The 25586-nt window shown below is 44.1% G+C and overlaps 1 protein-coding gene across 3 annotated transcripts in view; it reads right to left on the bottom strand.

Annotated features, from left to right (window-relative positions):
• The window catches only part of LOC140201535 (NHS-like protein 1), a 291096-nt gene that overhangs the window by 187835 nt on the left and 77675 nt on the right, over nucleotides 1-25586 (bottom strand). The window contains exon 1 of one of the 3 annotated variants that reach the window (XM_072265800.1): nucleotides 7986-8074. The exons of the other annotated variants lie outside the window; for them this stretch is intronic. Within the exon in view, the coding sequence (XP_072121901.1) occupies nucleotides 7986-8031 (46 nt within the window). The 5' untranslated portion in view covers nucleotides 8032-8074. Of the gene's footprint in view, nucleotides 1-7985; nucleotides 8075-25586 lie in introns of those variants that run through there. 3 annotated transcript variants of the gene reach the window in all.

Raw genomic sequence — 25586 nt, 5'->3', positions numbered from 1 at the left:
ACTGGCTTGGTGGGCACTCTGGTCAGCACAGATGTGTCAGGCCTGAAGGCCAGTTTCCAGCTACACCACGCACATGACGTTTCAGAGGAGCCACAGAGACAAACAAGGGAAAGGGTTAGGAGCAGAATTAGGTCATGCAAACAAGGAAAAAGGTAGAAAAAGATGAAGCCACTTAGGGAAGAGTTCAACATAAACAGTGGCTTGTGTTTTTGACACAATGATTCTGCAGATGCTGGAAATCCAAAACAAGACACACAAAATGCTGGAGGAACTCAGTTGGTCAGGCAGCATCTGTGGAAATGAATAAACCGTAGACATTTCAGGACCTGATGAAGGTTCTCAGCTCGAAAGGTTGACTGCTTATTCCTCCCCGTAGCTTCTGCCTGACCTGTCGAGTTCCTCCAGCATTTTGTGTGTGTGGTACTGGATTTCTAGCATCTCACAATCTCTCCTGGTTATGATTTATTTCTCTTGGAATTTTATATAGCTCCATCAGGACTCCCATTAACCCTTGACACTCTAGAGAAAACAAACCAAATTTGCCCAAAAACAGCATACCCTCGGTGTTAGAATGGAATTGGTTTATTATTGTCACATGTACAAAGGTACAGAGAAAATCATGTCTTGACGGGCAAACAATTAAATAATTGGTACCCTTTGCAAGAGGCTGTTCCCCGTAATGAACTCAATATTATTTATTACTTGTTATTATTACTAGTTATTTTTGTAATTGCATCGTTGGTCTGTTCATGCACATTGGTCGTCCTTTGTGTAGATCTTCGTTGATTCTATTGTGTTTCTTTATGCCTACTGTGAATGCCTGCAAGAAAATGAATCTCAGAGTTGTGTATGGTGCCATGTACATACTTTAATAATAATCTTACAGCACACTCCTGTAGATCAATCAAGGATTAAACGTGGGGTGGCACGGCAGTGTAGTGGTTAGCACAACGCTTTACAGTACAGATGACCCAGGTTCAATTCCCGCCACTGCCTGTAAGGGGTTTGCACGTTCTCCCAGTGAACATGTGGGTTTCCTCCGAGTGCCCTGGTTTCCTCCCACAGTCCAATGATGTACCGGTTGGTAGGTTAACTGGTCATTGTAAATTGAGGGGCTGGAAGGGCCCATTCCACTCTGTATCTCAATAAATAAAATCGTCCGTACAGCAGAGAATTATAACCTTTAGCCAGGCTGCTGCATTGAATACCAGGGCAGGAACGTGGCCTGCCTGCTTCTGTATATAGCCCAGTGGAATTGCAGCGGGGATAATGATCAGTTCATACTTCACTTTCCACTGAACAGGCAATCCACCAGGAATCTGAAACCATACTTGTGCATCCATTAACCTGTGCTCATCAGCTTCCTGTTTTCTTTTAATTAGCAGTAATTTCCCACCGTGACTCTTTGGAGAGTTGGGTAGGTGGGCGGGGGGGGGGGTGGGGAGAGGTAGTGGGAAGCGAGGGATAAGAAGAAAAATAATTCCTTTAACTGAAACAAACATCTATACGTGTGAACACCACAGCATAGGATCAGGCCCTTTGACCCAAGTCGTTGTGCTGAATTAATGCATCTCATTAAACTAATCCTTTCTACCTGCACTCACTTACTGTTCATCCAAGGGACTTCAAGTCTTGATTGTATCTGTCTCCCTTTATATCACATCCACCACTCTGTGCAATCCAACCTGCCCTGCACATCTCCTTCAAGGGTAAGTGCCAGGAGGGAGATCTACACACACACACACACTCTCTCTCTATAATTTAGTCTTTTTTCCTCTATTATGCATTTCATTGCACTGCTGCCGCACAGCTAACAAATTTCATGACATATGCTGGTGATATTAAACCAGATTCTGATTCTGAGCCTGATGTGGCAGGGTATCCTATGCATACACAATGCAGAGCAAACTGGCATATGAACACAGTGCTTACAGACACTGTACAAGCAGTGAATTTACAACAGCAACTCATTCTGCAGCCTGGCCTGACATAAATGGACTCACTGAGAGCCTGCGTTATCAGGATTAGAGTCTCTCACCCACTGCAGCCCTTCAAGAGTCTGAATAGCCATGATAAAAATGTACAGTACTGTACGACGTCAATGGATGGAGAAACAGATTTAGTGTTTCAGGCTAACAGCCTATTTTTATTTCAGACCAAGCATCTGATTACATTTGGTTTGTAAAGCTGTGCCCTGTGGCTTCTGTCTGAGGTTTGAATTAAGCATTCTGTACACATTCTATTAAGCAAATTCAGGTCTACATCTCACTCCAGTGTTGCAACAACAGAATGTTTATCTCACAAACTTTGACAGAACTTCTATAGATGCACACAGAAGCGCAGTGGTTAGCATAGCGCTTTACGGTACAGGCGACTCAGGTTCAATTCCCTCCGCTGCCTGTAAGGAGTTTTGCGTTCTCCCTGTGGCTGTGTGGGTTTCCTCTGGGTGCTCTGGTTTCCTCCCACATTCCAAGGACGTACCGGTTGGTAGGTTAATTGGTCATTGTAAATTGTCTCGTGATTAGACTAGGGTCAAAGTGGTGGTTGCCGGGCAACATGGCCCTAAGGGCCGGAAGGGCCTATTCTGCACTGTATTTCGATAAACAAGTAAATATTCTGACTGGTTACATCTCAGCCTAGGATGTAAACACGGGAACGGAAAAGCCTACAAGAGTGATAGATGCAGCCCAGTCCATCACAGGCAAAGCCTTCTCCACCACTGAGCACATCTGCAAGGAGCTGCAGGAAAGCAGCACCTATCATCGATCACCGGGGACTCCCACAATCCTGGTCATACTCTCTTCTTGCTACTTCTAGGAGCCTTAGGTCCCAAACCACCAGGTTCAGGAACAGTTATTACCCCTCAACCATCAGGCCCCTGGATCATTGAGGACAACTTCACTCACCTCAACTCTGAACTGACTCCACAACCTGCAGACTCACTTTCAAGGACTCTTCAACTCACGTTCTCATTATTTATTCATTCACACAATTTGTCTCCTTTTGCGCATTGGTTGTTAGTCCTTGTTTATGTATGCCTTTTCCTACAGATTCTATTGTGCTTATTTTCTTTAAACGCGTTCAAGAAGATTAATCTCATGGTCACAGATATGCACTTTGATAATGAACTTAGCTTGACCTTGCACAGCCACCTTCATCTAAGGCCAAGTGGCTAGCTCACAAGGCAATAATCAGCAGAACAACGATAGTCCGAAAGCTGAAGAGGAATAAGAAAACTGTATACTACTCTGCACAGTCTAAAGGAATTTACCTCAAATCAATCAATCATCTACATTATTTTCTGGCCCATTTATTGTATCATTCATCTACATTAAATCTGTGGATAATTTTGAACTTCTTGAAAGATTTTAAAATTCACATTTAGGAAGAACTCAATTAACTGAAAGAATTTGATTTGATTTGCACCACAAGACAAAGGAGTGGAGTTAAAGGCCATTTGGCCCATTGAGTCCATTCTGCCAATCCATGATGGCTGATTATTTGTATTTTTTGCAACATTTTCAATGCAATCAAATATCCGAAAACAGCAAGGTAGGCATTGGTTATGACCAGAGGGTACAGCCCCAGATCAGAAGGATGTCCATTTAGAACAGAGATGAGGAGGAATTTCTTTAGCCAGAGGGTATTGGATCTGTGGAATTCACTGCTACTGACATGTGCGGAGGCCAGATCATTGGGTATATTTAAAGTGGAGATTGATTAATCAGGGTGTCAAAGGTTACAGGGAGAAGGCAGGGGAATGGGGTTGAGAGGGATGATAAATCAGACATTATGGAACGTTGGTGCAGACTCAATGGCCCAAATGGTCTAATTCTGCTCCTATGTCTAATGGCCGCAAAGAAAAGAACGTAAATGAAGAAATACAGAGTTATTTCATCGGTGAGACTTATTTTCCCCAATAATTGACAGGAAAGGTCCAGACTAAAATCATCAACCATGCAGAACCTACAGATTGCTCATTAATGTTAAAGAATGTGGTTTCAAAATACACACAGACTACTGAACAACCTCATTTATCTGTGAAATTCCCTGCTCTGTACGGTGATAAAGGGGGCCTTGCAGGCAGAGGTAAATTTTAATAAGGTCACCAGACTTCAAACCTGTCTGTTAGTTGCTAATATTGCTATTAACTAGAGCTTGACAGAGACTGCAAGTTAATGTTTTTCTGAGCTGAAGTTGTTCTTTTAGTCCAATTTTATCGAATGCTATCAAAAAATATTAGAATAAAGGGTTAATGGCCAGATTCGTAGCAGTGTCAAGGAACAGAGGGATCTTGGGGTTCATGTCTATAAGACCCTGAAAGTTGCCATGCAAGTTGATAGAGTGGTTAAGGAGGAGAATGGTGTGTTGGCCTTCATGAGTCAGGGGATTGAGTTTAAGAGCCGTGAGGTAAAGTTGAGGCTCTATAAAAACCTGGTCAGACCACACTTGGCGTATTGAGTTCAGTTTTAGGAATAATGTGGAAGCTTTAGAGAGGCTGCACAGGCAGTTTACCAGGATGCGTTTCTTCATGAGGATAGGTTGAGCAAGCTCGGCTTTTCACTTTGGAGCGGAGGAGGGTGAGAGCTGATTTGATAGAGGTGTACAAGGTGTCCGAGTGGACAGCCAGAGACTTCATCCCAGGGCAGAAATGGCCATTACGAGGAGGCATGAATTTAAGGTGATTGGAGAAAAATGTCAGGAGGATGTCAAAGGCAAGTGCTTTTTTTCATAAATACACAGAGAGTGGTCGGTCGGTGTGTGGAATGCACTGCCAGGGATGGTGGTAGAGGCAGGCTCTTAGGCAGATGGCTGATAGAAAACATGGAGGGCTACGTGGGAGGGAGGAGTTAGATTTTTTCTTGGGCTAGGTTAAAAGGTTGACACAACATGGTGAGCTAAATGGCCTTTTCTGTACTATACACTTTGTCCCATGTTCTAAATATTGGAAAGAATCAAACAATTCAATATGCATCCAGTGCTGTCCATGTTTGAAAGACTACAAAAATCGTGTGTATTAACAACTCATACACCCAAGCCTGGATGTTAATTGCTTTTGCAATTACTTATCCCTTCACAGATAGATCTATTTTTCCTGTTTACTATTGGGCTAATGAGGCTTCAATTACAAGGCATTTGCCCAACAGTCCTGTTTAAAAGCCAAGACACATTTCAGAAACTGAAAGATCATCATGTTGATAAATTCCTTTACGATTGCTTTCACTGCCTAAAGAGGCCAACTTTCTTCAAAACATGATGCAAAGATTTAGCATTTAACTTCATTCAGATATGTTCTACTATTCAAGTTGTTTAAAATAGAACACAGAACCCTACAGCACAGTGACCCACAATGTTATGTTGTCCTTTTAAATCACTCTGTTAAAAAAAAAATCTATCTCTGACATTCCCTCATACTTTCCTCCAATCACCTTAAAATTATGCCCTCTCATATTAGCCATTTTCACCCTGGGAATGGGCATTGCAGTCTACTCTATTCATACTTCTTAACCATCTTGTACACCTCTATCACCTCATCTTTCATCCTCCTACACTCCAAAGAAAAAAGCCCGAGCTTACTTAACCTCTCCTCATAAAACATGCTCTCTAATCCAGGCAACAACTTGGTAAACCTCCTCTGCAGCCTCTCTAAAGCTTCCACATCCTTCCTATAATGACGCAACCAGAAATCAACATTATACTCCAGGTTGTTTTATTATTGCAACTCTTTGGAACACTGCACAGAACTATCCAAGTACTGTTCTGACGTAGGCAACAGTGTGAGAGAGCAGGGTGGTGACATTTGTATCAGTCAGGATAGAAATGAAGCAAGCATTCATTTAGACATGAGGGATACTGGAGCAACACAGACAAAATGCTGGAAGGACTCTGCAGGTCAGGCAGCATCTATGGAACTCAATAAACAGCCAACATTTCAGACCAAGACCCTTCATCAGAATATATATGTATATTAGTATGAGCTGCCAGATATGATATTTAAGAGTCTTTTAAATAAGGTGTTGGCGTGTGGCTAAGTGGTTAAGGTGTTCGTCTGGTGATTTGAAGGTCGCTAGTTTGAGCCTTGGCTGAGGCAGCATGTTGTGTCCTTGAGCAAGGCACTTAACCACACATTGCTCTGCGACGACACTGGTGCCAAGTTGTATGGGTCCTAATGCCCTTCCCATGGACAGCATCAGTGACGTGGAGAGGGGAGACTTGCAGCATGGGCAACTGCTGGTCTTCCATACAACCTTGCCCAGGCCTGCGCCCTGGAAGCTTTCCAAGGAGCAAATCCATGGTCTCATGAGACTAACAGATACCTATATATAAATAAGGCATAAATGTGCCATCACAGGCAAAACACACCATCTACAGTGAGCACTGCCACAAGAAAGCAGCACCCCAGCATTCAGGCCTTGCTCTCTTCTCATTGCTGCCATCAGGAGGTACAGGAGCCTCAGATCCCACAGCACCAGGTTCAGAAACAGTTATTACCCTTCAACCATCAGACACCTGAACCAGAGTGGGTAAGTTTACTCACCTCAACACTGGACTAATTCCACAACCTACAACCCGTGTTCTCAGTATTACCACAGCTACCGTCAGGAAGGAGGTACAGGAGCGTGAAGGCACACAAGAACAGCTTCTTCCCCTCTGCCATCCGATTTCTGAATGGACATTGAACCCATGAACACTACCTCACTACTTCTTTATTTCTATTTTTGCACTACTTATTTAACTATTTTATTTATATATAAACCTGATTCTGATTAATTATTTACTTTTATTTGCATATTGGTTATTTGACAGTTTTTAATAAATTATGTATAGTTTTCATAAATTCTACTGTATTTCTCTATTTTCCAGTAAATGCCTGCAAGGAAAATGAATCTCAGGGTAGTATATGGTGACAATGCTCCTCATACATTATGCCCTTCATTTTTAGGATCATTCGTGTGAAACTCCTCAGGACTCTTTCCAAGGTTAGTATATTCTTCCTTAGCTACAAGTCCCAAAATTACTCACAATATTCCAAATGACAGCGGGCCAACACTATACAGCATGGCATCCTTGTTTTTAAAGATAAAAGATTAGCTTTATTTGTCACACGTACATAGACACATAGAGTGAAATGCGTTGTTTGCGTCTTCAAGGAGCGATGCCTCCAGAAGGCAGCGTCCATCATTAAGGACCCACGTCACCCAGGTCATGCCTTGTTCTCATTGCTACCATCAGGGAGAAGGTACAGAAGCCTGAAGGAGTGTGCACACACAACTTACTGGAATTCACAGTTTTTAGTTTCAGTTATTATGTGCTGCATTGTACTTTTGCCACAAAGACAAGAAATTTCACGACACGCCGACATATTCTGGTTCTGGAATCAAATTGTTGATTGTGCTGGGGTCAACCTGTGTTTGTCACCACGGTTCCGGCACTAACAGAGCACGCCCACAACGTAGCATTACCCTTCGTCCTCCGGGCGTGGGGAAATCCATGAGGTCGCGGAGAGAGCAGGAATTGAACCACTGGCACTGTGTTGCATTATGCTAAGCTACCGAGACTAAAGATCACAGATAGAGGGAGAAGATGTGAACTGTCCATTGGGGCGAAAAATATAAGAATAAATGTGTGTGGGAGGAAACCGGAACGCCACGTGGTCACAGGGAAAACGCACAAGCTCCTCAGAGAGAGCGGCAGAAATCGAAGCCCGATCAGTGATCGCTGACGCTACAACACGCTGCCCTTTTTTAACGAATGCAAACTTTATATTTGCCTTACTTGCACCTGACTCATGCAGCAAGTTAAACTTTAAGGGAATCCTGAACTCTGTTCCCGACACCCTTGGCACCTCCGATTTCCGATGGCTCTCCCCACTTACAAAATAGGCTGCATCCTTGCCACTATGAAAGGAATTCACACATCAGGTTCGCAAAGCAAAACAACCGAAGTAGTACTCAAGTGACGTGTAAAAACTCAAGTCTACTGACTTCTCACTCCTCGGCAGCTCCCTCTGTGAATTCCTCTCACAGGCATCCGTCTGTCTTCCTTCCTCCCTGCTCACACCGATTCTCAGAGCCACAACCAACGCTCCAAACACACCCCTCGGCTCGAACGCTAATGAGGATCAGGCAGCCCCGAACTGTGTGCTTATCCTGCTTGGCTGCACACGGAGACCTCACCAGGTTCCCAGGGGAAGAGAAGAGGAGAAGCTATTTATAATGAATTGTGCACCATCAACTTTGGCACTGAGTCAATAACTTTATATTAAGAATCTGTTTCAGAGGGCAGGACTCTGTACTGTGCCTGTTTAGTAGGCCACACTCCATGGAGTTAATCAGTCACGGCTAGATTTCATAAAGACGGCAATCTTCTTCTGGAAACTGATCCCAATTACTCTGGCTCATGGTTTCAGACATTTAACTTTCAGTCAGCACTTAAAATCACATTATCTGGTCATATCATGATCGGAGGTTTATGTACAGAAGCCAACTGCACTAAGCCTTCAATAATCTAACACCAGAGATGCAAGTCATTCTGCTGATACTGGAAATGCAGGGCAACACACACAAGATGCTGGAGGTCAGGCAGCAACTATGGAAATCAATAAACAGACCATGTTTTGATGTACACATGACGAATAAAGCTCATCTTTAGATCTTTACCTTTATTAATACCTTGTTTCTCAGTCATGTGTTGCACTGAGGGCAGGAGAGGGTTTCCTGTGAATTTAAAAGCAGAACTCTGGATCCCATCTCCAACTCCAACCACACACCATGCTCTGGATAATGAATAAACCAGATGTCAAACCATCAACGTTTCTAAACATTCGGATTTTAATGAGAATCAGGTTAGCATCACTGACGCATGTCGTGAACTTTGTTGTTTTGTGACCCGATTCTGAGCATCTGAATCAGAACAACGTGAGATGTTTAAAGATGTGTGGGGCTAGTAATTTTATTGAGATACAGTGCAGAACAAGCCCTTCCAGCCAGGCTGCCTAGCAATCCCCCGATTTAATCCTAGCCTAATCATGGGACAATTTACAATGAACTATTAGCCTCCCTACTGGTAGGTCTCTGGAAACCGGAGAATCCTGAGGAAACCCGCGTAGTCATGGGGGAGAAGGTACAAACTCCTTACAGGCAATGCTGGGAATTGAACCCTGTGCTGTAGAGTGTTGTGCTAACCACTATGCTGCCCTACCACCACACATAGGTGTCTGGAACACCCTGCTTGGGGAGCCGCTAGAAGCGGATACAATAGCGACCGTACGGCACAGTAAATGGCCCTTCCACACACAGTGCCGTGCAACCTATATTAACCTGCTCCATGACGGATCGAACCCTTCCCTCCCACTTAACCCTCCACTTTCATTTCATTCACGTGCCTATCCAAATGTTCCTCAAGTCTCCCGAGTGCATCTGCCTCTGCCACCACCCAGGCAACACATTCCACTCACTCACCATTCTGTGTGTAAAAAACCTACCTCTGACATTCCCCCCGTATGTTCCTCCCTTCACCTTAAGTAAAGGTCCTCTGGTGTTGGCCGATGCCACCCTGGGAAAGAGACGCTGGCAATTCATTCTATGCCTCTTGTACACCTCATCAAAATCACTGGAGGAACATTGTATCACTTTTTAATGCATGCATTTCTAAATGACAATAAACAAGGACCGAGTGTCCTCATAATCTAATCTAATCCTCATCCTTCTTTGCTCTAAAGAGGCAAAACCCTAGCTCACTCAGCCTGTTTAAGAGACATTTAGACAAGGTAGATGGACAAGCAGGGAACTCAAGCTTATTTAATGTCTTTTCCAATACCCAAGTGTAAAGGCGTGGGCCCCCAGATCCTCAAGACTTTCTATAAGGGCACCATTTGAGAACATCCTCACTGGCCGTATCACCACCTGGTACGGGAACTGCACCAACCTTGATCACTGGGCACTGTAGAGAGTGGTACAGACAGCCACCGCATCTGTGGATGTGAACATCTCCCCATTGAGAACATTTATAGCAGCAGGTGCAGAAAGAAGGCCTGGTAGATCACTGGGGACACCAGTCATCCCACCCATAAACTGTTTCAGCTGCTTCCGTCTGGCAAACGGTACTGCACCATTAAAGCCACGACCAACCGGCTTTGGGACAGCTTCTTTCTACAACCCATTAGACTTGTAAATTCACAAGTCTGTACATTGCGACGGAGTCATAATGCAAAATTTTTACTCCCTCACGCTGTGGGACGGATGTAAGATTTAAATAATTTCTATTCTAATTCTAAAACAAAATAATTGTTACTGCGATCTGGAAAAAAGACATAATAAGATAAGATAAAGAACACAATAAATATAAATACACAAGGTAGCTTAGTACTGTAGATAGATTGGCTGTATGTAAAATGGGGGGATAATAGACTGCATAATAGTCAGCACAGAGATTGTGGACTATGCTGTCATCCCTCAGGCAAAGAGACTATGTAGACACATTTGCACAAGTCTGGAGATAGGCAAGGAGACATTTCAGAGTCAGAACAGGTTTATTATCACTGACAGATGTTGTGAAATTTGTTTTGTGACAGCAGTACAGAGCAATACATAAATTATTAATTACAATAAGAAATACATCTTAAAAATTAAAATACATTTAAAAAATGCAAGAGAGCAAATATAGTGAGGTACTATTCATAGATTCGCCAGAAATCAGATGGTGGAGGGGAAGTAGCTGTTCCTGAATCGTTGAGTGTGCATCTTCAGGCTCCTGTACTTCTTCCCTGACGATAGCAATGAGCAGAGGGCAAGTCCTGGAAGCCACAAGTTGTCCTTTTAAAGGAAGGTGCAGTGGCAGGAGCAGGTTCACAGTTAACTGCTGAAAAGGAGCAGTCCATTTTGCATGGCTGCAAGAGGTGGTGCAGAGGGAAGTGTGAAAGACCAGATTGTTCTTTTATAACAGCCAGTAGACAGACAGCTGGGACCAAGTTTAGCTCTGGAAATTCCTGCCCCAGAGTGCTGTACAGACAAAGCTCATTAAAAGCTGCACAGGGCTGCAAACTCAGTCAACTTCTTCATGGGCACCAGCTTCCTCAATAGAGGACATCTTCAAAAGGTGATGCCTCAAAAACGGGGCATCCATTCTTCCGTCATTAAGGACCCCCATCACCCAGAACTTGCCCTCTTCTCACTGCTACCATCAGGAAGGAGGTACAGGAGCCTGAAGGTGCACACTCAACGTTTTAGGAAAACTTCTTCCCCTTTGCCATCAGATTTCTGAATGGACATAGAACCCATGATCACTACCTTACTGGTTTTGCTCTCCTTTTTGCACTCCTTTTGATAAATTTTTTTCCTTGTTGTAATTTATAGTGATTTTTATGAATTGTACTGTAGCGCTGCCACAAAACAAAAGTTTCACGACACGCTTGGGCGCCTCGGCAGTATGGTGGTTAGCATGATGCTATTACAGCTCAGGAATCAGAGTTGGGAGTTCAAATCCAGCATCCTCTGTAAGGAGTCTCTATACGTTCTCCTCCTGACCGCAGTTTCCTCCAGATGCTCCGGTTTCCTCCCACAGTTAGTAGATTAATTGGTCATCGTAAATTGTCCTGTGATTAAGCTAATGTTAAATACCTGGGTTACTGGGTGGTGCAGCTTGTTGGGCCAGAAGGGCTTACTCCACACTGCAGCTCTGAATAAATAAACAAACAAACCTGATTCGGATTCTGAAATGTGCTCAAGGTGGAGGATGATACAGGAAAGACTGGGGAATTAAGGTCCTTGGGAAACCTGGCACAGACTTGCTGAGGCCTGGAGTAGATTAGCCATGGACAGGGAGGCTTGACCAGCCAAGTGGCTGAGTCCTGCTTCTGTTTGCTTGTGTTCTTACGGATATCTGTGCTATATGCAGCACAGAATATACACTGGCTGCCCTCTCTAGCATGGCTGGAACCTCCAGTTCTCTGCCTCTGAGAATTGCAAGGGAGGACGCAGCGATGAGAAATTAAATTGTCCAGCCAACTTTCCCAGGTCCCGCAGCACCAGGTTCACGAACAGTTATTACCTTACAACTATCGGGCTGCTGAACCAGGGTGGATAACTTCCCTTCTGAGGGAGAGTCTAGGACCAGAAGGCACAACCTCAGTATACAGGTCGTCCCCTTTACAACAGAGAAAAGGAGGAACTTCTTTAGCCAGAAGTGGTGAATCTGTGGAATTCATTGCCACAGACGGCAGTGAGGCCAAGTCATTGGGTATATTTAAAGCAGAGATTGATAGGTTCTTGATTAGCAAGGGTGTCAAGATAAACTCACGAGCATGATTCCATGCTCTAGTTATAGTAACAGGGAGAACCCAAAGGAAAACATTTTTACAGGCCTGACAAAGCTCGGGTTTCAATGCCACTTGCTGTCAGCGTTCCATACGGCTTTATTCCAAAGGGCCCTTTTCATTCAGTGGACCACTAGCGCACGCACCTATAACAGCGTCTCGGTTACACTGAGAGAAAGGAGGCAGTGTCGGACGACTCTCTGGTGCCTGGGCCAAACAAAGGGGACCTTTGTTACCAGTGGCTGTTTCTATGTTATCGGCAGTGGCCAGGAACAGGGCTGTTAGTTTTTATGAGTCAGAAACACGGGGAGACCATTCGGCCCCATAAGCCGGCTTCAATCACTCACTACGACTCTGAACTGATTCTACAACATACAGACTCACTTTCAAGGAATCTTTACGACTTGTGGTTTCAGTACTATTTTTCTTCATTTTGCACAATGTCTTCTTATGCACGTTGGTTGTTTGTCAGTCTTTATGTATAGTTTTTCATAAATTCTACTGTATTTATTTTCCTGTGAATGCTTGCGAGAAAATGAATCCTAAGGTAGTACAGTATTCACGAGTTTTTTTGTACTTGAACAGTCTGCTTACACACACACTCAGTGGCCACTGTCTCAGGTACCTCCTGTAATTAATAAATTGGTCACTGAGTCCATGTCCGTGGTCTTCTGCTGCTGTAGCCCATCCATTTCACGGTTCGACGTGTTGTGTGTTCAGAGATGCTCTTCTGCACACCGCTGTAGTAGCATGTGGTTGTCTGAGTTACTGTCACCTTCCTCAAGGTTCTTATAACCAGGGGTGGTAATGCAGGAACTCCCACTATCTGTTAAATGCTCCCAATGTCACGTGGCTCAAGTAGCCTCTGACAGCCAAGTCCAGCTCCTGGCCTTCACAGGTGGCTTAGCTACTAAGCCCGGCGGAATTATTTCTACTGACGGGAGAAGGGCAAAGGCGGGTTACTGACACCTTAAAACCACTCGCTTCAGGCAGGTGGGGCTCGTCAGCCGTGGTTGGCAGCTCATCTAGGAGAAGGAAAACTCTGATTTCAAACCTCCACTGCCTTGCGGCTACTCACGGGGAAGGCTTTAGGAGTAAACCCCGAGGGAAAATTCCGAAGCTGGAGGCCCTAAGGCAGTCCTACAGTGAGTTCAATGAGGACCAGCTTCCCCTGTGACACTGATGGTACCAAACTGTACAGATTTCTGCTGTTCCTTTAGGTTAATCAGATGCGTGGAGAGAGGGAGCTTGCTACATGGGCAACAGCTTGCCCTCCATATCGTACTGCCCAGGCTTGCGTATCGAGACAGCCAGGATGCAACATCCATTGTAAACTCTGACCAACGGAGGCTCTCGACTCACCTTCCTATCCATCTGAATCAGTCTGGCCTTTCTTCTCTGACGTCTCTCATCAACAAGGCATTTTTGCCCACAGAACTGCCACTCACTATATATATATATTTTTGATTTTCACTCCATTCTCTGCAATCTCTAGAGACTGTTGTGTGTGAAACTGCCAGGAGATCAGCAGTTTCTGAGATACTCAAACAACCCTGTCTGGCACCAACAATCACTTCACTGTCAAAGTCACTTAGATCACATTCCTTCCCCATTCTGATGTTTGGTCTGAACAATAACTGAACCTCTAGACCATGGCCGCTGCTTTTATGCATTGATTTGCTGCCACATGATTGTTTAGATATTTGCATTAAAGAGGTGTACACGTATACCTAATTAAGTGGCCAGTGAGTGTAATTTTTCATAAATTCTATTGTATCTATTTACCTGTAAATGCCTGAAAGAAAATAAATTTCAAGGTAGTATATTATTATTAGCTTTTTTTGTATCTGCACAGGTTATCATCTTTTTCACATTAGTTGTTCATCTGTCTTTGTGCATAGTTTTTCATCTATTTTATTGTATTTCTTTGTTCCTCTGTGAATCAGACAGATGACATACTTTGATAATCAATTTACTTTAAACCACTTAAAGAATAATCAGAGATATAGAGCACAGAAGCTGGCCCAATCCCACAGTCCAAAGGTGATGCGTTTGGTAGGTTAATTTGTCATTGTGAATAGTCCTGTGATTAGGATTAAACTTGGGGGTTGCTGCGCTGCACTGCGCAGCTCAAAGGCCCAGAAGGGCCTATTCTGCGCTGTATCCCAATAAACAAATAAATCTAATCCATGCTGGCCAAGATACCCAACTAAAATAATCCCATTTGCCCTTGTTTTTGTCCGTATTCTTCTAAACCTCTCCCATCTCTGTACCTATCCAAGTGTTTTTAAAGACTTGTAATTGCACCCACCTCTGTAGCTGATAGGTCATTCCATACGCCCAACACCTTGTTTTGCCAAAGAAAAAAAATACCCCTCAGGTTCCCTTTTACATCTTTTGTAAAGGTTGACTATCCATCTCATCTAAGCCTCCTCATGATTTTATAAACCTCTATAAGGTTGCCCCTCAGCCTCCTTAACTGCAGGGAAAACAGTGCCCACCTGTCTGGCATCTCGGACAGCTCAAGCCCTTCAGTGCCTGTAGCAGTTCGGGTCACCTCCCTACAGGAAAAACATCAATAAGATTGAAAGGGAGCAGAGAAAATTTACTAGGGTGATGCCAGGACTTAGAGTTACAGGGAAGGGTTGAATTGGTTAATACTTTATATCCTGAGGTGTTGGAGACTGAAGGGAGATTTCAGAGGTATTTTTGTATATTTTGTAAATTTTGTAAATGCAAGCAAGCATGTGGTAGATGCATTTTCGATTTCAAGATTTAAGAGAAATCTGGATAGGTACATGGATGAGAGGGGTATGGAGGCTTACCATCCAGATGCATGTCAATGGGACTAGGCAGAATAATGGGTCAGCACAAACTAGATGGGCCAAAGAGCCTGTTTGAACAAGTGAGATGAGGAGATTTGCTTGGCTTTGGTGGGATAATGATGGCCCGTACCCAGCGACAGCTATATAGGCTACTCGCAAAAAGAACCAGAGCTAAGATGGGAAGATATTGTTTATACAGTGAAAGTGGTGTGAGATAGTTTTTCCCGAAAGAGTAGAGGAAAGTAGATTCAAAGTGAACAAGAGATAGAGTCACATAGCAATAGAGCACAGGTACAGGCCCTTCGGCCCAAATAGTCCATGCCAACTGATTTGTGTCGATTTCTCGCATTCATCCCATATCCTTTCACACCCTGCTTCTCTGTGGACCTCTGCAAATGTTTCATAAATAATAGTATTGTACCTGCCTCAAGCATTTCCCCCGGCAGCCGCTTCATCTTCTCACCATCCTCTGCCGGTAAAAGTTGCCTCGCAGGTCCCTTTTAAACTTGAAAAGATAAACAGGGAAATAACATGCAACCTGATCTTCTGCACCCAGACTATGTCTTCCATACCCCCCCATCTACCTACCATCCAAACTTCTCGTAAATGTTGCAATTGAACTTGCACCGGCAACTAATACCACACTCTCACCACTCCCTGAGTGAAGGAGCTCCCCCTCAGGTTCCCCTTAAATATTACACCTTTCACCCTAAACCCACAATGTCTCGTTGTAGTTGCACCAGCCTGAGGGGATAAGAACCTGCATGCATTCACCCGGTCTATAATCTTGTATACTTCTAAGAATTCCCCCCATTCTCCTGCGCTCCAGGGAATAAAGACACAACCTTTCTCTACGTCCCCCTTCATCTAGCAAGCTGTACACCAAGTCCTCCCAAATTAAATGCATTTGGTAACATTCCAGGGAACGATTCCAGCAAAGAGGGGGAGACAGAAAACTCCACCACATTTCTTGGAAGACTCATTGTAAGCAGCATGAATAATGGACTCTTGTTCACCAAGTACAACCTTGTACCAACCCGGACAATGTGAGTTTACCCAGACATTATCGCCACCTAATCCCTGCACAGACTGCAGTTACAGAGATACATTGTATGAAGAAAATTCCACAAAAAAAACCTCCAGTTTTAAACTGCAAGGCCATTTGCTCCCGCCCCTCAATGTATTCGGAAAGATTTGAGTTAAAATTCTTCTGACTACACCATTCTCCAGTGTTCAACCCGTGCTGTTCTCAGTGAACAGGGTAGTGATGTTTCACTGATCTGTCCTTAGTGAAGAAACAACAGCTTCTACGTTTGTATTTACAAAGCACCTCCAGTCAGGTAAAATATCCCAGCAGCGTATCAAGACAGGGCACTGTCAGGTCAAAAGAAATCTTTCGTAGCCAAACGGTTGGTTAAGTATACTGAGCATCTTAAAGGAGGAGAGGGGTAAAGGGAATGGCATTTGGCTACAGGTGAATCTGGGGAACTGATTTTACCCTTACCCCATCCACCTCCCTGCATGGTTTCTGTGGGTGTGGATTGACAGGAAGATACCACAGAAGCTCAGTCACACAAATGTTCCTTCTCAGAATTTCTCCAGTCTTGTGTGTCTGGTTCATGGGGGAAAATGCACAAAAACAAAACATCGGAGGACTGTGGGCCTGTTGAAGTAGAATGTAAGAAAGCAGTAGGAGAGCGAGAAAATGTAATTGAGATGAATGCCCTCTTGTCATTGCTACCATCAGGGAGAAGGTACAGGGGCCTGAAGACACACACTCAACATTTCAGAACAGGGTTAGTGAGTTGTGGGCACGCTACGTTGACATTGTTGACACGCTACGTTGACACCGGGAGCATAATGTTTGCAGACTACCCAGCACAATCCTTGCTGATTTGATTGGACACAAATAACGCATTTCGACGTGCGTGTGACAAAGAGTTAACCTTTGACTTTCTCTCCTGCTTCTATCTCGAATATTTTAATCCCTTCTGCAATTTACAGAATGCCGGATGTTGTGTAGAGGATATAGCCCTCCCTCTGAGTTTTGACAGATTAAAAGAATATTTCAATTAACATGACAGTTGCACAGCAGAAACATACTGATAAGTGAGTTTTAATATAATTGCCAGCTCAATCTCAGTTTTCCAAATAACAATCATCACTATGGACTGGCATAGCGATCTCCACCCTATAGACTACCATCACATCCTTATCCACTATTGGTCGTATCGACATGAAGCTGTACTTCAAGAAGGTGATATCACAGACCCCCACCATCTGGGCCACGCCATCTTCTCAGAGCTCCCATCAGGCAGGACGTTCAGAAACCCTTAATCCAACACCACTGGTTCAGGAACAGCTTCTTCCCTTCAACCATTCAAAGTTAGGTTTAATATCACCGGCATATGTCGTGAAACTTGTTAACGGTGCTGCAGCAGCACAATACATGATAAATACAGGAAAAAAAACAGTAAATCAATTACAGTAAGCATATGTATGCTTATTAAATAGTTAAATTAAAAATAGTGCAAAAACAGAAATAATAAAAGTGAGGTAGTGTTCATGGGTTCCACATCCATTTAGGAATTGGATGACAGAGGGGAAGAAGCTGTTTCTGAATCGTTGAGTGTGTGCCTTCAGGCTTCTGTACCTCCTCCCTGATGGTAACAGTGAGAAGAGGGCATGACCTGGGTAGTGGGGGTCCTTAATGATGGACGCTGACTTTCTGAGACCCCCCATACCAGACAGTGACGCAGCCTGTCAGAATGGTCTCCACAGTACATCTGTAGAAGTTTGAGTGTCTTGGGTATCCATCGCTGTCTTGCCTTCTTTATAGCTGCATCGGTATGTTGGGATCAGGTTAGACCCTCAGAGATCTTGACACCCAACAACTTGAAATTGCTTACTCTCTCCACTTCTGATCCCTCCAAGAGGATTGGTTCATGATCCCTCGTCCTACCTTTTCTGAAGTTCACAATCAGCTCTTCCGTCTTACTGACATAGAATGCAAGGTTGTTGCTGCGGCACCACGCCACTAGTTGGCATATCTCACTCCTGCCCACCCTCTCGTCACCATCTGAGGCTCTCCCAAAAGAGGCTGTATCATCAGCAAATTCATAGATGGCATTTGAGCTATACCTAGCACACAGTCATGGGTAAAGAGAGTACAGCAGTGGGCTAAGCACACATCCCTGAGGTGCACCAGTGTTGATCGTCAGCAAGGAGGAATTATTAATACCAATCAGCACAGATTGTGGTCTTCCACAATAAGCTCAAGACACTTGGTAGAGACTGTACCAGACAGTTCATGCTGGTAATCTGCACTCATTCCTCAGAGGATGAGTCAACTACCAATTTTTAATGGATGCCCCATAGAAAGCATTCTGTTTGGATACATCATGGCATGGTATGTCAACTGTTCTGCCCATGACTGCAAGAAACTGCAGAGAGTTGTGGACACAACTCAACATATCTCAGAAATTAGCCTCTCCTCTATGGACTCTGTATATAATTCTCACTGCTTTGGTAAAGTGGCCAACTTAATCAAAGACCTCACAAACCCTGGGTGTTCCATCTCCCCTCTCCCATCAGGCAGAAGATACAAAAGCCCAAAAACATTGTCAGCCAGGCTGGAGGACAGCTTCTAACCCACTGTTACCAGAACAGGAACGGACCTCTTGTAAAAGAAGATGGACGCTTGACCTCACAATCTAAATCTTTATGATCTTGCACTTTATCGTTTACCTGCACTGCACTCTTTCAGTAGCTTTTACATTTTGTGGTGAATCTGTGGAATTCATTCAGACGGCTATGGAGGCCAAGTCATTGGGTATATTTAAAGACGAGGTTGAAGAGTTTGTGATTCGACAGGGTGTCAAACGTTACAGGGAGAAGGCAGGAGAATAGGGTTGAGGGGGATAATAAATGAGCCATGGTGGAATGGTAGAGCAGACTCAATGGACCGAATGGCCTAATTCTGCTCCTATGGCTTATGGTTTTTATTCTACATTGCTATTTTACCCCCAGAGCACTATGTAATGATTGGATCTGCAAGACTGCAAGACAAGATTTTCATTTCATCTGGGTACATGTGACAGCAACAATAAAAGACCAGACCAATTTGTTTTCAACGCTTTGAAGCATTACTTCCACCACCATCGGCCATCTTCCATACATCCCAGGCCCTGTACATCGTGTATTCTGCAGAGTTGGATGGGGAAGTGAAACAGATGTGCAGGCAGGTGGGGAAGGTGGGACTCCTTTTGTCAACTCTCTTTCCGATTGCACTTTGAGGAAAGCTTTGGAACGTTGGTCAGCTGTGACTCACTTAACAGCACTCCAGCCTTAAGTCAGGAGGCCATGCGTTCGAGTCACAGTCCAGTAACTCAAACACGAAAGGAATCCAGGGCCAAGCAAATTTGCACTATCAGCAGTGCTTTACATTAAAACAAGACACTGTCAACATTTTCAGACAGATTTAAAATACCCCATGACATGATTTTGGAGAGATGGGGGAGGGAAGTGGTTTAGCCTTTGGCTAATATTTATCCCTCAGTCACCAATAACAAAAGACATTACGACAGGAGCATATATAGGAACTATAAGGTACCATGTTAGCACAGCAGTCAGCACATCGCTTTACAGTGTCGGCGGTAAGATCTGCATTCAATTTCCACCACAGTCTGTACGTTCTCCCCGACCGCCTGGGTTTCCTCCGGGTGCTCTGGTTTCCTCCCACATTCCAATGACGTACCGGTTAGGGTTAGTGATTTGCGTACGTGCCACGTTGGTGCCAGGCTGCCCAGCACAATCCTTGCTGCTTTGATTTGATGCAAAGAACAATTATACTGTACGTTTCGATGCATGCGACAAACAAAGCTGATCTTATAGCTTGCTGTGGGTTTATTAATCGAAACATTTCCAATGCTACATTTCAGAATCCTAATCGTTTATTATCACTAGCACGTCATGAAATTTGTTAACTTAGCAGCAGCAGTACAATGTAATATATGATAAATACAAAAAATAAATGAATTACATTAAGTATATACATGTTAAATAGTTAAATTAAGAATAATAGTGCAAAAACAGAAATAATATATTTAAAAAATGAAGTAGTGTTCATACTTTTAATATCCATTTAGAAATCGGATGGTAGATGGGAAGAAGCTGTTCCTGAATCGTTGAGTGTGTGCCTTCAGGCTTCTGTACCTCCTTCCTGACAGTAACAATGAGAAGAGGGCATGTCCTGGGTGATGGGGTCCTTAATAATGGATGCTGTCTTTCTCAAGCACTGCTACTTGAATATGTCTTAGATACTATGGAGGCTCATACCCATGATGGAGCTGACTAATTTTACAACTTTCTGCAATTTCTTTTGATCTTGTGCAGAATCGCGCCCCCCCCCACCTCCACCCATAACAGACAGTGATAAAGCCTGTCAGGATGGTCTCCATGATACATTGCAGAAGTCTGGGGGTTTTAGGTGATAAACTAAATCTCCTCAAACTCCTAATGATATATAGCCAATATCTTGCCTTCTTTATAGCTGCAGCGATAAATTGGGACCAGGTTAGACCCTCAGAGAGATTGATACTCACGAACCTGAAATTGCTCACCCTCTCCACTTCTGTTCCTTCTATGAGGATTGGCTATCATCCCTCGTCTTACCCCTTCCCAAGTCCAAACCAGCTCTTGGTCTTGCTGACACTGAGTGCCAGGTTGTGCTGCGACACGACTCCACTAGTTGGCATATCTCACTCCTGAATGCCCTCTTGTCTCCATCTGAGATTCTGCCAACAATGGTTGTATCATCAGCAAATTTATCGATGGCATTTGAGCTATGCCTAGCCACACAGTCCTGGGTATAGAGAGAGTAGAGTAGTGGGATAGACACATGCCCCTGAGGTGCACCAGTGTTGATTGTCAGTGAGGAGGATACGTCACCACCAATCCACACAGATTGTGGTCTTCTGGTTAGGAAGTTGAGGATCCAATTGCAGAGGCAAAGGCACTGTAGCTTTTTGACCAGGACTGTAGGAATGATGGTGTTAAATGCTGAGCTATAGTCAATGAACAGCATTCTGACATAGGTGATCTAAGAGCCACTGAGACTGCATCTGCCATAGACCTATTGTGGCGGTAGGCAAATTGCAATGGGTCCAGGTCCTTGCTGAGACAGGAGTTGATTCTAGCCATGACTAACCTCTCAAAGCATTTCATCACCACTGATGCGAGTGCCTCTGGATAATAGTTGGTAAGGTAGCTCACACTACTTTTCTTGGGCACTGGTAGAATTGTTGCCCTTTGAAGCAAGTGGGAACTTCCGACCGTCGCAATGGGAGATTGAAAATGTCTTTGAATACACCTGCCAGTTGGTTGGCACGAGTTTTCAGAGCCTTACCAGGTACCCTATTGGTCCCTTCCACCTAGCGAGGCTTCACCCTCCTGAAAGACAGCCTGGCGTTGGCCTCCAAGACGGAATTCACAGGGTCACCGAGTGCAGCAGGGATCTTCCCGGCTGTGGTTATATTCTCCCCTTCAAAGCTAGCATAAAAGGCATTGAGCTTGTCTGGCAGTGAAGTATCACTGCCATTCATGATGTTGGCTTCTGCTTTGTAGGAAGTAATGGCCTGCAAACCCTGCCAGAGTTGACGTGCATCCGACGTCACCTCCATTTAAAAAGCACTTTTTATATTCAAACATTTCTTGTACACTGGAAGACACATTTGGAGTGGGCCTGGGATGAATTGTTTCAGTTACGAGGAGAGACTGGATAGGCTGCATTTGTTTCCCTTGGGAGTGGGCAGAGGCTGAGGGTGTATTATGATAAATGCTAGCAATAGGGTGGACAGCTAAAGAAAACATTTCTCCTTTGTAGAGGGGTATCTAACATTAGAGGTCATGGGTTCAGTAATAAAGGATGGGAGGTTTCGATGGGACCTGAGGACGGTATGGATTTGAAATGTAGTCTCTGAGGGAGACAGAGGCTTTCACAAACTTTGATTATCCAGAGCTGCTTGAAGCACCAAACCATAGACTCCACATCTATATGTCTCGCTGCCTTGGTAAGGCACCCAAGATGATCAAAGACCCCTCCCACCCTGGACATTGACTTTTCTCCCCGCTCCCATCAGGCAGAAGATGCGAAAGCCTGAAGGCACATACCACCAGGCTCAAGGACAGCTTCTAACCCGCTGGATTAAGAGTAGCAAAGGTACAATACATTGGACTCTTGGCCTCACAATCTAACTTGTTACGATCTTACACTTTATCATTTACCCTTCAGTAGCTTTTACACTTTCTTCTGCATTGCTAAGATGGACTCTCGACCTCAGACTAGCTTGTTATGGCCTTGCACCTTCCTGTCTGTAACTGTAACACTTTATTCTACATTATTGTTTTCCCCCGTAATTCTTCAATGCACTGGTGTAATAAAGTGATCTGTATAGACGGCATGCAAAATAACATTTTTTCACCTGTATCTCACAGTAATAAACTAATAAAATATTTTAATAGGTTGAATGAGTTCGAGCTTTTCCACAAGAGAAAATCTGCAAATGCTGGAAATCTGAGCAACACACACAAAATGCTGGAGGAACTCAGTTAGGGCTTTTCCCTTCGGATGAAGGAGGATGAGAGGTGACTTAATAGAGATGATAAGAGGCATAAATCAAACACACAGCCAGCACCTTTCTCCCCCAGGGTGGAAATGGTTAATATTAAGGAGCAGAATTTTAAACTAATTAGTGGAAAATGTAGGGGGGGGAGGGAATGTCAGAGGTAGTATTTTACGAAGAGATTGGTGAGGGCACTGGAAAGCTTGTTGACTGGCTGCAGCACAGCCTGGTATGGAAACGCCAATGCCCTCGAATGGAAAATCCTGCAAACAGCAGTGGATACAGCCCAGTCCATCACAGGTAAAGCTCTCCCCACCACTAGGCACATCGACATGAAACGCTGTCACAGGAAAGCAGCATCCATCATCAGGGACCCCCACAACCCAGGACATGCTCTCTTCCTTCCGGAAGAAGGCACAAAAACCTCAGGACTTGCACCACCAGATTCAGGAATAGTTATTACCTCTCAGCCATCAACCCCTTGACCCTTCACTCGCCCCCATCACTGAACTATTCCCACAACCTATGGACTCACTTTCAAGGGCTCTTCATCTCAGGTTCTCAATAATTATTGCTTTATTGATTTATTATTTCATTCTTTTTGTATCTGCACATTTTTTTGTCCTTTGAACTCTGGTTGAATGCCCAAGTTGGTGCAGTCTTTCATCGATTCTGTTATGGTTGTTATTCTATGGATTTATTGAGTATGCCCGCAAGAAAATAGATGTACTTTGACAAGAACTTTTCCTTTTTTACTTTGAACGCATTGCCAGGGAGGGTGGTAGATGCAGACACATTAGGGGCATTTAAGAGACTCTTAGATAGGCACGTGGATGATAGAAAAATGGAGGGCTGTGTGGGAGCAAAGGGTTAGATTGATCTTAGGGTAGGTTAAGAGGTCGCCACAGCACCATGGGCCAAACAGCCTGTACTGTGTTGTAGTGCTCTACATTCTATAATTTGAGATTGTTATGGCACTTGATGATCAGCATACATTCGGGGCCAAAGGGCCTGTTTTGTGCTGACTGACTGACAATACAAAACGTGTTATCAATGCAGGCTGAGAGTCCAGTGAAAGATGGCCTGACTGACTTCTCAGTCACACCTTCAGAGAAGACTTCTAGACTTCATTTTCTCTTTTAACTGAGCTGGATTCCTATTGGCTCAATTTCCGAAAGGGTGGAAATTGATTACGCAGATGTTTAATCTCAGACACGGAGAGTTTGCTAATGGCCTCTTGAGGAACACTGGGCATTTTCAGCCTCATTAAAACGCTCTCCATCGCTGCCCTCCAGCCTGATCAGAGGGTAGATAGTACGACTGATGTCAAGGAAAGCGTACGGCAGCAGGAAATACTTACCATTTCCTTTCGTAAACACGAGCTGGCAGCCGCCACACATCTTTTTAAGTGTGAAGTCTGTGGAGACTTAGCTGTTTAATCCGAGGAGCTTCTAAATTGAAAGGCTACAAGGAAATCAGTACGCTTGTACCTGCTGAACTGCACGGTTTTGAATCACAGCTAAAAATCAAGGGGAAAGGCCAATCGCTATTCCAACCAGCTTAGTCAGAAAGAAATTGGTTTCCTGTAAACTTCAAGTTGCCCCAATCACCACTGGATTAACTCAGACCTGCCCATTGACAACAGCTTGGATAGTTGGCAAGTGGCTTATTAATGTCACATGTACCAAGATATAGTGAAAAGCTTCCATCCAAGCAGGTCATATCATGTACACACCTCTACACCAGCTCGTTAATGGAAATATCTAATCGGCCAATCACGTGGCAACAACTCAATGCATAAAAGCATGCAGACACGGTCAAGAGATTCAGCTGTTCTTCAGACCAAACATCACATTGGGGAAGAAATGTGATCTAAGTGGCTATGACTGTGGAATAACTGTTGGTGCCAGAGAGGGTGGTTTGAGTAGCTCAGAAACTGCTGATTTCCTGGGATTTTCACACTCAACAGTCTCTAGAATAGCGCAAAAAAAAAAATCCAGTAAGTAGCAATTGTGTAGGTGAAAATGTCTTGTTAATGGGAGAGGTCAGAGCAGAATAGCCAGACTGGCTCAAGTTGGCAGTGGTGTGTAGACAAGCATCTCTGAACGGACAACACATCAAACCTTGAAGTGGATGGGCCACAGCAGCAGAAGACCACACTGGGTCCACTCCCGTAAATTAAGTGGCCACTGTGTGTGTAAGTATATTGAGGGAGTACAAGGGAAACCAATCAACAGAATGCAGAATATAGTAATACAGTCACGGAGGTGGTGTTACAGTCACGGAGAAGGTGCAGGTAGACAAGCTGGTGCAAGAGACCATGACAAGGTAGACTGTGAGATCAAGGATTCATCTTCCACCTTCAAAGATTCTTCATCTCCCGTTCTCCATATTTATTGATTATTTATATATTATTTATTCTCTTTTGTATTTGCAGCTTGTTGTCTTTTGCACACTCGTTGTTTGCCCATCCTGTTAGGTGCGGCCTTTCGATGATTCTATTGTGGTTCTTAGATTAACTGAGTATGCCCGCAAGAAACTGACCTCAGGGTTGTACAGTATATGGTGACACATATGTACTTTGAACGAGAAGTCCATTCAGGAGTTGTATAACAGTGAGGTAGACACTGTCCTTGAGCCTGGTGGTATGTGCTTTCAGGCGTTTGTATCTTCTACCCAATGGGAGGCGGGAGAATGCCTGGGCTTTGTGGGGTCTTTAATTCTGTTCAATGATTTACCGAGGCAGGGAGAAGTGGAGGGGAGGCTGGTTCCTATGACGTATTGAGCTGTGTCTACAACTCCTCACAGTTTCTTGCCATCACCCCC

The sequence above is a fragment of the Mobula birostris genome, chromosome 8, assembly GCF_030028105.1.
Source record: "Mobula birostris isolate sMobBir1 chromosome 8, sMobBir1.hap1, whole genome shotgun sequence".
Taxonomy (NCBI): Eukaryota; Metazoa; Chordata; class Chondrichthyes; order Myliobatiformes; family Myliobatidae; genus Mobula; species Mobula birostris.
The sequence above is the reverse complement of the archived record's forward strand: the minus strand, read 5'-3'. Positions and strand labels throughout refer to the sequence as shown.